This window comes from Gekko japonicus, unplaced genomic scaffold (assembly GCF_001447785.1).
Source record: "Gekko japonicus isolate JY-2015 unplaced genomic scaffold, Gekko_japonicus_V1.1 scaffold852, whole genome shotgun sequence".
NCBI lineage: Eukaryota > Metazoa > Chordata > Lepidosauria > Squamata > Gekkonidae > Gekko > Gekko japonicus.
The window spans coordinates 636,611-647,266 of record NW_015159739.1 but is presented as its reverse complement, the minus strand read 5'-3'; the positions used below and the strand labels follow the sequence as shown (position 1 = coordinate 647,266).

Sequence of the window (10,656 nt, the reverse complement as noted above, 5' to 3'; positions counted from 1 at the left end):
CCCCCCCCTCTGACCTCGGAGTAACCCCCACCCCGCAGAAAGAGCCTGGAGCCTCCACCTTTCAGCGCCTCCTGCAGCCTCTCGACATCCATGGTCCGCCGCTGCCTCCCCCTCCTCCTGCCGCCCGGGCCCACACAGGAAACAGGCAGCCGCGGCGACGACAGCAGCGGCGTCGGCGGCTCAGCCTCAGACACAGAGAAGGGACCGATCTAGAGAGAAGCAGAATCCCCGGCGGCCGGGCTCAGCAACCTTCCAACATGGCGCCCGAGCCGTCGCCGTGCACGCCCCCGACGCACGCACGCTCGGCCGAGACGCGCCTGTGCTCTTCCCGCCGCTACGGGGGCGCGCTCGCCGAGGAGGGCCGAGGGGCGTGGCCATCGCCGATGACGCCAAGGAGAGGCCGAGGAGAGAGCCGGGGGAACAGTGGCGAGTGGTGGGCGGGGTTTGGGCGGGAGGCGCTCGCGGAAGCAGGGCTGGGTTGAGCGCCGCCCACTCTTGATTTAGTCACGTTCCTCGTTTCTTCACTCTGCCCATGCACACAGGCGAGGCAGGCAGGGATGCCTCAGGGCGACGCCGCCACTATGTTTACTGCGTGACACGGGCACGCCCGTGAGAACGCTTCTTCCATTCATCGAAGCCGCGGTGGTTTCGTCAGCCTTCGCTCGCCGCCTCCCACTCGACTGAAGCAACGCGCGCGAGCTCCGCTCCCTCACAGCTGAAGAAAACACAACACTCGAGGTTGCAGCAGCGCGTCGCACACTGCCTGCCACGAAAATAAACGGAAGTCTTGTAACAACCGCAGGAGCAGCTAAATGATATTACACGGTCCAAGTTTTCGTGATTTAGAGTCATCTTCCTCAGATGTTCAAAATGCTGATTATGTGGTTAAAAAAAACCCCGGCGGTGTCAAAGGACCGTGAAACGGACGAAGAACAGGGCGAAATACAATTATGGTACTGATCATAGGCAAATCGATTAAGGCAAATACAGAGACCGTTCTCTAGCTATGCTAAGTTAGTTAGCATCTGTAATAGATGGGGAATCCCAGGATGTGCCTGAAGAGCGATACGGGAACTGAACATCTTTCCCCATCCAAACTAAGCACTTTAATCCCAGAACAACAATAACATAAAGCCAACCACCCCAATAGATTGTTTTCATATACGGAATGAAGCTGTGTAAAATAACTTACTGTTTTCATATTGTTTCATTTAAATCCTTACCTTTATGAACAGTTATATATGTGTTTAAGCTGTTAGGGACGCACATGACATTGATAGACATGATAAGGGGGGCAGTCGAACATCTGCCAAACATTATTTTCAAGGAGTAATCTACAGGTAGATCCTCAATATGGTATTATCTGCTTTGTTCTAATGAACTAGACCAGGAGTCCCCGACCTTTTCGAGCCTGCGAGTACTTTGGAATTCTGATACATGGTGGTGGGAGCAACCAAAAAATGGCTGCCACAGAAGGCAAAGCTAACTCCCCAATGGCAGCCTCAGAAGCAGCTGCCAACCACAAAATGTCATATTGTTTTAAACTATTTTCTTGCATACACACAGCTTAATTTTCAGTCACACAGTGAAGATCCATGTGCCGTGGTGGCAGCTGCTGCCAAAGCAGTTTTTCAAAAAATCTGCACAGCCCATCAATTTTCGATGGCTAATCAGAAGCCCTGCTAGGTAAAAGCCCCACTGGCCCTGCCCACTTTCTGAAAACACTTAGATGCTAGGAAGGGTGTCAACAGGCTCTGTGGCACCCATGGGCACCACTGAACCAGACTGTCCTAGGAATAAGAGACATTTCCTTATGTTTTGCCATCCTGAGAGCCAGTTTGGTGTAGTGGCTAAAACCACAGATTCTAATCTGGAAGAACTGGGTTTGATTCCACAGTCCTCCACATGCAACTGCTGGCATAACCTTGGGTCAGTCACAAGTTCTCTCAGAGCTGTTCTCTCAAGAGCAGTTCTCGAAAGAGCTCTCTCAGCCCCACCTACATCACCGGATCTGTTGTGGGGAGAGTAAGGGAAAGGGGACTGTAAATGGCTCTGAGACTGAATGAAAGGTCAAGTATAAATCTAATCTCTTCTTCTTTGCATATCACTCTGAGGTTTAAATTGTAGTGCTTCTGCTCTAGTACCACATTATGATAATGTATATTGTTTGCTGTCCTCCATGGCTGTTTCCATGTCAGAGATAACAGAGACTTCTAACAACTCTTGAATTACAAAGGAATAATCTGTCCCAGCCCTCTCATGCATTGCTGCCTTGTCACTGCAAGGGGGTTTGCATGGTTTGATGAGGCTGCGGGCTATACAGTGGAGGGCCACCCATGATGGAGCAAAGAACTCAGACAAAATGTGATCCACTGGAGAAGGAAATGGCAACCTACTCCAGTATCTTTGCCAAGAAAACCCCATGGACAGTAACAAAAGGCTAAAATTTATGACACCAGAAGATGAGCCCCTCAGGTCAGAAAGTGTGAAATATGCTACTGGGTAAGAGCAGAGGGCAAGTACGAGTAACCCCAGAAAGAGTGAAGCAGTTGGGCCAAAGCCAAAAGAACTCTCAACTATGGATGTGTCTAATAGGGAAAGGAAAGTCTGATGCTGCAAAGAACAGTACTGCATCGGAACCTGGAATGTAAGAGCTATGAATCAAGGTAAGCTTGACGTGGTCAAAAATGAGATGGCAAGACTGAACATTGACATCTTGGGAATCAGTGAACTAAAGTGGATGGGAATGGGCAAATTTAACTTAGAGGACCATTATATCTACTACTGTGGCCAAGAATCCTGTAGAAAAAATGGTGTGGCCTTTACAGTGAACAAGAGAATAAGAAAGGCAGTAATGGGATACAATCTCAAAAACGACAGAATGATCTCAGTCTGAAGTCAAGGCAGACCAACATCACAGTAATCCAAGTCTATGCCCCAACCACTGACACAGAAGAAGCTGAAGTGGACCGGTTCTATGAAGACCTACAACACGTCCTAGAACTAAAACCAAAAGAAGATCTCCTCCTCCTCATAGGGGACTGGAATGCTAAAGTAGGAAGTCAAAAGGTAACTGGAATAACTGACAAGTTTGGCCTTGGAGAACAAAATTAAACCGGGCAAAAGCTAAGAAAGTTTTGTCAAGAGAACACACTAATAGCAAACACACTCTTCCAGCAACCTAAGAGGCGACTCCTACACATGGACATCATCAGATGGGAAACATCTAAATCAAATTGCTTATATAATTTGCAGTCAAAGATGGAGACGCTCCATACAGTCAGTAAAAACTAGACCTGGAGCTGACTGTAGCTCATATCATGAGCTACTCATTGCAAAACTCAGACTTAAATTGAAGAAAGTTGAGGAAACCACTACGCCATTCAGGTTTGACGTAGATCACATCCCTGATGAATATACAGTGGAGATGAAGAATAGGTTTAAGCAGGAGTCATTTTGTAGAAAAAGGTGCAGGAGCTCATTAGCATAACTTCTTTGCATATGCCACACCCTCTGGCATCAGATGGAAGGCGGTTTAAACCACCTCCCCTTCCATTGCTTGCCCGCACCCTGCGCGGCTACGTGGGGCGCGGGCAAGCTGGCACCTTAGATGGAAGGGGAGAAGATTTAAACCCCCTTCCCTTCCATGGCTGCAGGGGGGCGCAGGCAAGCCGGCTATTTAGATGGGAGGGAATTAACCCCCCTTCCCTTCCATGGCTTGCCCGCACCCTGCACAGCTGTGGGAGGCGCAGGCAAGCTGGCTCTTTAGATGGAAGGGGAGAAGATTTTAACTCCCTTCCCTTCCCTGGCTTGCCCGTGTTCTGCAAGGCTATGTGGGGCGCGGGCAAGCCGGCACCTTAGATGGAAGGGGAGAGGATTTATTTATTTATTTATTTTATTATCAGATTTATAACCCGCCCTCCCCGGAATGGACTCAGGGCGGCTGACAAATGTGAGCTGAGAAAGAGCTTCAACACAACATATATGGTTTAAATATTTGTAAATTATGGTGGTTTGTGTTGAACTTTCTATAATAGGATGAATACAGTTTCAAAGACAACAAGGTGCAACACATTTACCTTTAGGCTCAATTTCTAAAAAAAGCCCCAAGATATTCTTAGTGCAATTTTATTGAAATGTTTTGATAAATATCTAGACAATCAGATAAGTATGTCGGTATAAAACAAATAATCAAAATTACCAAACAGAAATATAAAACTGAGTTAGGAACACAAACCCCCTTCCCTTCCATGGCTTGCCCATGCTCTGCGTGGCTGCGGGGGGGATGGGAAAGCCAGCTCTTTAGATGGAAGGAGAGGGAATTTAACCACCCTTCCCTTCCATGGCTTGCGGGGCGCGGGCAAGCCGGCTATTTAGATGGAAGTGGAGGGAATTAACCCCCCTTCCATGGCTTGCCTGCGCCCTGCACATCTGTGGGGTGTGTGGGCAAGCCAGCTCTTTAGATGGAGAAGATTTAAACTCCCTTCCCTTCCCTGGCTTGCCCGTGTTCTGCGCGGCTACGTGGGTCGCGGGCAAGCCGGCTCTTTAGATGGAAGGAGAGGGGATTTAAACCCCCTTCCCTTCCATGGCTTGCCCATGCCCTGTGCAGCTACGTGGGTCACGGGCAAGCCAGCTTTTTAGATAGAAGGGGAGAGGATTTAAAACCCCTTCCCTTCCATGGCTTGCCCATGCCCTGCGCAGCTACGGGGGCACGGGTAAGCCGGCTCTTTAGATGGAAGGAGAGGGGATTTAAACCCCCTTCCCTTCCATGTCCTGCCCACGCCCCATCCAGGGCGCGGGCAAGCCAGCTTTTTAGATGGAAGGGGAGGGAATTAACCCTCCTTCCCTTCCATGGCTTGCCCGTGTTCTGCGCAGCTGCGGGGGGTGCGGGTAAGCCAGCTCTTTAGATTGAAGGGGAGGAGATTTAAGCCCCCTCCCCTTCCATAGCTTGCCCACTCCCCACGCGGCTGCATGGGGTGCAGGCAAGCCGGCTCTTTAGATGGAAGGGGAGGAGATTTAAACCCCCTCCCTTCCATGGCTTGTCAGCGCCCTGCATGACTGCGTGGGGTGCAGGCAAGCTGGCTCTGTAGATGAAGGGGAGGGAATTTTAGAAAGGATGTTGACAAGCTCAAGCGTGTCCAGAGGAGGGCAACCAGGATGGTGAGAGGGTTGGAATCCAAGTCTTATGAGGAAGGGCTGAAAGAGTTGGGTATATTTAGCCTGTGAAAGAGAAGGCTTAGAGGGGACATGATTGCAGTCTTCAAGTATTTGAGGGGCTGTCATGTAGAAGATGGAGCAAATCTATTCTCTCTTGCTCCGGATTGCAAGACCAGATCTAATGGGTGGAGTCATTACTGGCTAAATATCAGGAGAAACCTCCTAGCTGTAAGAGTGGTTGAGCAGTGGAACAGTCTGCCTCAGGAGGTGGTGGATGCTCCTTCACTGGACATTTTCAAGCAGAGGCTGGATGACCATCTTTTGGATATGTTGTAGGTATGTAGGGCTATCTTTCAGCTATGCTCCTGCGGAGTGCAGGGGGTCAGACTAGATGACCTGCAAGGTCCCTTCCAACTCTAACATTCTATGATTCTAAGCCCCCTTACGTTCCATGACTTGCCAGTGCTTAGCTGGGAGCAGGGGGCGGGGCTTGGCCATGTGCCCTCCCCAGGCTCCTCACTCCTGGAGCGCCGCTTCTGTGTGCTCCGGCTCCAACTGACCCCTGGGTTTATGGGACTAGATTTGATAGACAGAGTGCCTGAAGAACTATGGACAGAGGTTTGTGACATTGTACAGAAGGCAGCAATCAGCACCATCCCAAAGAAAAAGAAATGCAAGAAAGCAAAGTGGCTGTCTGATGAGGCTTTACAAATAGCCGAGGAAAGAAGGAAAGTGAAAGGAAAGAGAGGAATGGAAAGATTTACCCAACTGAATGCAGATTTCCAGAGAACAGCAAGGAGAGATAAGAAGGCCTTCTTGAATGAACAATGCAAATAGAGGGAAACAATAGAATGGGAAGGACTAGAGATCTCTTCAAAAAAAATTGGAGAAATCAAGGGAACGTTCCGTGGAAAGTTGGCCATGATAAAATACAAAAACAGTAGGAACTTAACAGAAGCAGAAGAGATTAGGAAGAGGTGGCAAGAATACACAGAAGAACTATAGAAGAAGTATCTCAATGTCCTTGACAACCATGACGGTGTGATCACTGACCTCAAGCCAGACATGCTGGAGTACAAAGTTAAATGGGCCTTAGAAAGCATTACTAACAACAAAGTTATCTGAGATGATGGTATCCCAGCTGAGCTATTCGAAGTCCTAAAAGATAATGCTGTTAAAGTGCTGCAATCTATATGCCAGCAAATTTGGAAAACACAACAGTGGCCGCAGGATTGGAAAGTTTACACTCCAATCCCAAAAAAGGGCAATGCCAAGGAATGTTCAAGCTAGCACACTAGCAAGGTCATGCTCAAGATCCTACAAGCTAGGCTTCAGCAGTACATGGATAGAGAACTGCCAGAAGTACAAGCTGGGTTTCGAAGAGGTAGAGGGACGAGAGATCAAACTGCCAACATTCACTGGATTATGATTTCATTGTACATAACCTGAGGTGAAGAAACCTGTGTATTGAATAATTTATCTTTATGTTATATTGTCTAAAAAATCAATAAAAACTTTTATGGTTTTAAAAAAAACATTCATTGGATTATGGAAAAAGCAAGGGAGTACCAGAAAAACATCTACTTCTGCTTCATTGAGTACGCTAAAGCCTTTGATTGTGTGGACCACAACAAACTGTGGCAAGTCCTTAAAGGGATGGGAGTACAAGACCACCTCACATGTCTCCTCACATGTTTCCTGAGAAACCTGTATAAGGGTCAAGAAGCGACTGTTAGAACCAGACATGGAACAACTGATTGGTTTAGAATAGGAAAAGGAGTATGGCAAGGATGTATATTGTCACCCTGTTTATTTAATTTATATGCAGAGTACATCATGCGAAAAGCCGGCCTGGATGAATCACAAGCTGCTGGGAAAAACATCAACAACCTCAGATATGCAGACGATATCACTCTAATGGCAGAAAGTGAAGAGGACATAAAGAGCCTCTTCCTGAGTGAAAGAGGAGAGCACAAAAGTTGGCTTGAAACTCTACATCAAAAACACTAAGATCATGGCATCTGGCCCCATCACTCATGGGGGAAGTCATGGAAGCAGTGACAGAATTCACTTCCTGGGATCCAAGGTCACTGCAGATGGTGACTGCAGCCATGAAATTAAAAGACGCCTGCTCCTTGGGAGGAAAGCTGTGGCAAACTTTGACAGCATAATAAAAAGTAGAGATATTACACTGCCAACAAAAGTTCGCATAGTCAAAGCAATGGTATTCCCAGTAGTCATGTATGGCTGCGAGAGTTGGACCATAAGGAAGGCTGAGCACAGAAGAATAGATGCTTTTGAATTATAGTGCTGGAGAAGACTCTTGAGAGTCCCTTGGACTGCAAGGAGTTCAAATCAGTCAGTCCTAAAGGCAATCAAACCTGTCTGTTCCCTGGAAGGCCAGATACTGAAGCTGAAGCTGACAAATACTTTGGCCACCCAATGAGAAGGGAACACTCACTGGAGAAGACCCTGATGCTGGGAAAGATTGAAGGAAAAAGAAGAAGGGGACGGCAAAGGATGAGATGGTTAGACAGTGTTACCAATGCAACGAACATGAAATTGAGCAAACTCCAGAGGATGGTGGAAGACAAGAAGGCCTAGCGTGATGTGGTCCATGGGGTTGCAAAGAGTCAGACTCAACTGTGCGACTGAAGAACAACAACAACAACAAAATCTGTCCCAGAATGGTCTCCTTTGCCACTGACACTGCTGCACCCAAAAGCCATTATTGACAGTTCTGGAACCAGGGGGACTCTCTTCAGCCTGGAGCTCTAGGGCATGACATTTAGGTTGCTGATATCTCTTAGCATGTTGTCTCCCAAGAAGGAGACTGTAATTGCTTGTCAGAGCTTGTCAATGGCTATACAGTCAGTACAGAGGATTGTTTTAACGCCTGAAGACTGGTGAGAGTTAGGTTTATAACATTTACAGATGATAAAGGGTCGGAAAGGGAATTTGGGTAGTTCTTGCATTTCAACGTATGTATTTTCTGACCTGAGAACATTTTCACCACTGCAAAACTTGTGCAGTGGGACTATGAAGAGTATCCCCAGGACACTTCTGATGTTACTATTCGCCACATTTCTCACTATGACAAAAGAAAAAGAGAAGAGATTGGATTTATACCCCACCCTTCACGCAGAGTCTCAGAGTGGCTTACAAACTCCTTTCCCTTCCCCTCCCCACAACAGACACCCTGTGAGGTAGGTGAGGCTGAGAGAACTCTGGGAGAAACTGCTCTTTTTCAAGGACAGCTGTGCCAGAGCTATGGCTTGCCCAAGGTCATCCAGCAGCTGCAAGTGGAGGAGTGGGGAATGAAACCCGGTTCTCCCAGATTAGAGTCCACGCACTTAACCACTACACCAAACTGGTGTACACCAAACCACTACACCAAAAAAGTTTACTACCAGAAGTACCCTTAGACCACCCTTGTCTGATCTGTGAATCAGACTAAATGCCTTGGTCATTGTGGCTGAAGAATAAATATAAACTCCCATGTACCAGCGTCATTCATCAGACAGCGTTCTCTATACCATATGAATTTACCACGCATATTATCATTCCATGCAATCTTTGACCTGTAATTTGGGTGTTTTTAAATTCTGTATGTTCTGGGCATTTAACCTTGTTAATTGGACTTACATTTTGGGTTCTTGCAGCCTTCTACACATTATCTGGGGCAGCACCGGACTAGTCCAGTTTTCACGATTTAGCCTGACAATACAGATGAGTGGCTCATTACTAGCTTGTTAAGGGATCATATAGACAGTGAGGAGGAGGAGGAGTTGGTCTTATACTGTGCCCTTCACTACCCGAAGGAGTCTTGGAGCAGCTCACAATCTCCTTCCCTTCCTCTGCCCACAACAGACACCCTGTGAGGTAGGTGGGGCTTAGGAGAGCTCTGAAAGAGATGTGACTGACCCAAGGTCACCCAGCTGGCTTTAAGTGGAAGAGTGGGGAATCAAACTTGGTTCTCCAGATTAGAGTCTGATGCTCTTAACCACTACACCAAACTGGCTCTCTGATGGAAGGATAACGGCGAGAAAATGGTTGCTTGTATTTACCCACATACACAACATGTTTATTAGGATAAGCCTGGATTCTCCATACTTTAATCTGAAGCACTCTCTTATTCTTTTTTTTTTTTTTAATTCTGGGTATAGAACAGCCTTTCAAGGCTCATAAGCAAGCATTCTCTTTGAGTAAGAAAGGTTACTTCAATAAAAGCTTAGATCTTAGCAACTATGTGTTTTTCATTATCTATCAGCAACATAACTGCACATTTATTCTATAGTCTTTCTTTCAATAATGCCTTCTTCTTTTTTTTGCAAATCCAGCTGTGTTACTGTGAATTTTTCTTCTCCTTCTGTGCAGGTTACATGCTGCTGACCCACTGAAAGCTCAAATAAATCAAGTATTCTGATCTTTATTCATAGGACATTTAGCCACAGGAATGATGAACTAAATTTTTAAAGCATCAAATCTTCAACCAAATCATTTTACTTTTTTTCCCCAGTCTTTGGATATTGTTTGCATTGAACCATTTCATTGGGGAGAATATGAATGTAGGAAATAATCCTTTCATTTTTAAGGGATACAATTAGGGAGTACAAGCTTTGATCATTGATATAGAAAGGATAAGCGTTACAGCCTCTGCTCTTGGTTGCCATTTGAATGCTCCCATGTGGGGGACACAATCATAATGCATAATGTTCTCGCCCAAATCAGTATGGTGCCGTGTCCTATTTCTGCGCATTCAGTTGGAAAACAGAAATGGTGATATAGGTCTATGACCTCTTGGCTTTATAAGAAAATTAATCAGCAGAGTGCTGGCGTAGTGCCAGAGAGCATACACTGTGCTGTCCCCAATTCAAAGAGAACACAGGACTGGAACTATCATCATTCAGCTAGTCCCAGCCATTGAAAAATATAAACTTGATCTAAAAGGGACAAAGAAGGCACTGGTCTGTCATTTACAAAATCATACGTATGTTTTAAATCAAAATTTATAGCCACTCAAGGAGAATTTGAGGCACCGGTACCATTGTGCTGATTATCCCTCATATAATCACAAATTTATTGGGATGCTGGCTTTAAGTGACATTGAGTTGGATCTAGCCAATTTCCCCACTCAGTCTTGTCTAGTTCCCCACCTTCTTACAGCCCCTGGCCCATATGATTTTTGTCTGTGCAGGTCCTATAATAACTCAGCACAGTCCTTTTGGCCAGTCAAAGGGGACCCTTTTTCATTAGCAGAAAAACTGGCTGGATACAACCCATGGTTCTCTCATAGGATTTAAAAAAAAATTCTGTATAAATCTAAACAGAGATTTCTATTGGCATTCTTTGCATGCCACTATCATTAAGATCTCTGTTTGTTCAACAACAGTTTAATAAGTTGAAAACTTGCCTGAGAAAGAAAAGATCAGTGCAGACCTTGAATTAGATCTGGTCCCAGTGGTGCTTTTCTGCAACTTGCTAGCCTAATACAAACCC

General features: G+C 46.2%; 1 protein-coding gene across 1 annotated transcript in view; it reads right to left on the bottom strand.

Annotated features, from left to right (window-relative positions):
* The window catches only part of PPP4R2 (protein phosphatase 4 regulatory subunit 2), a 52,747-nt gene extending 52,492 nt beyond the window's left edge, over positions 1-255 (bottom strand). Inside the window, exon 1 of the mRNA XM_015429494.1 lies at positions 59-255. Coding sequence (XP_015284980.1) covers positions 59-92 — 34 coding nt within the window. The 5' untranslated portion in view covers positions 93-255. The remainder of the gene's footprint in view (positions 1-58) is intronic.
* Between the last annotated feature and the right edge of the window lie 10,401 nt (positions 256-10,656).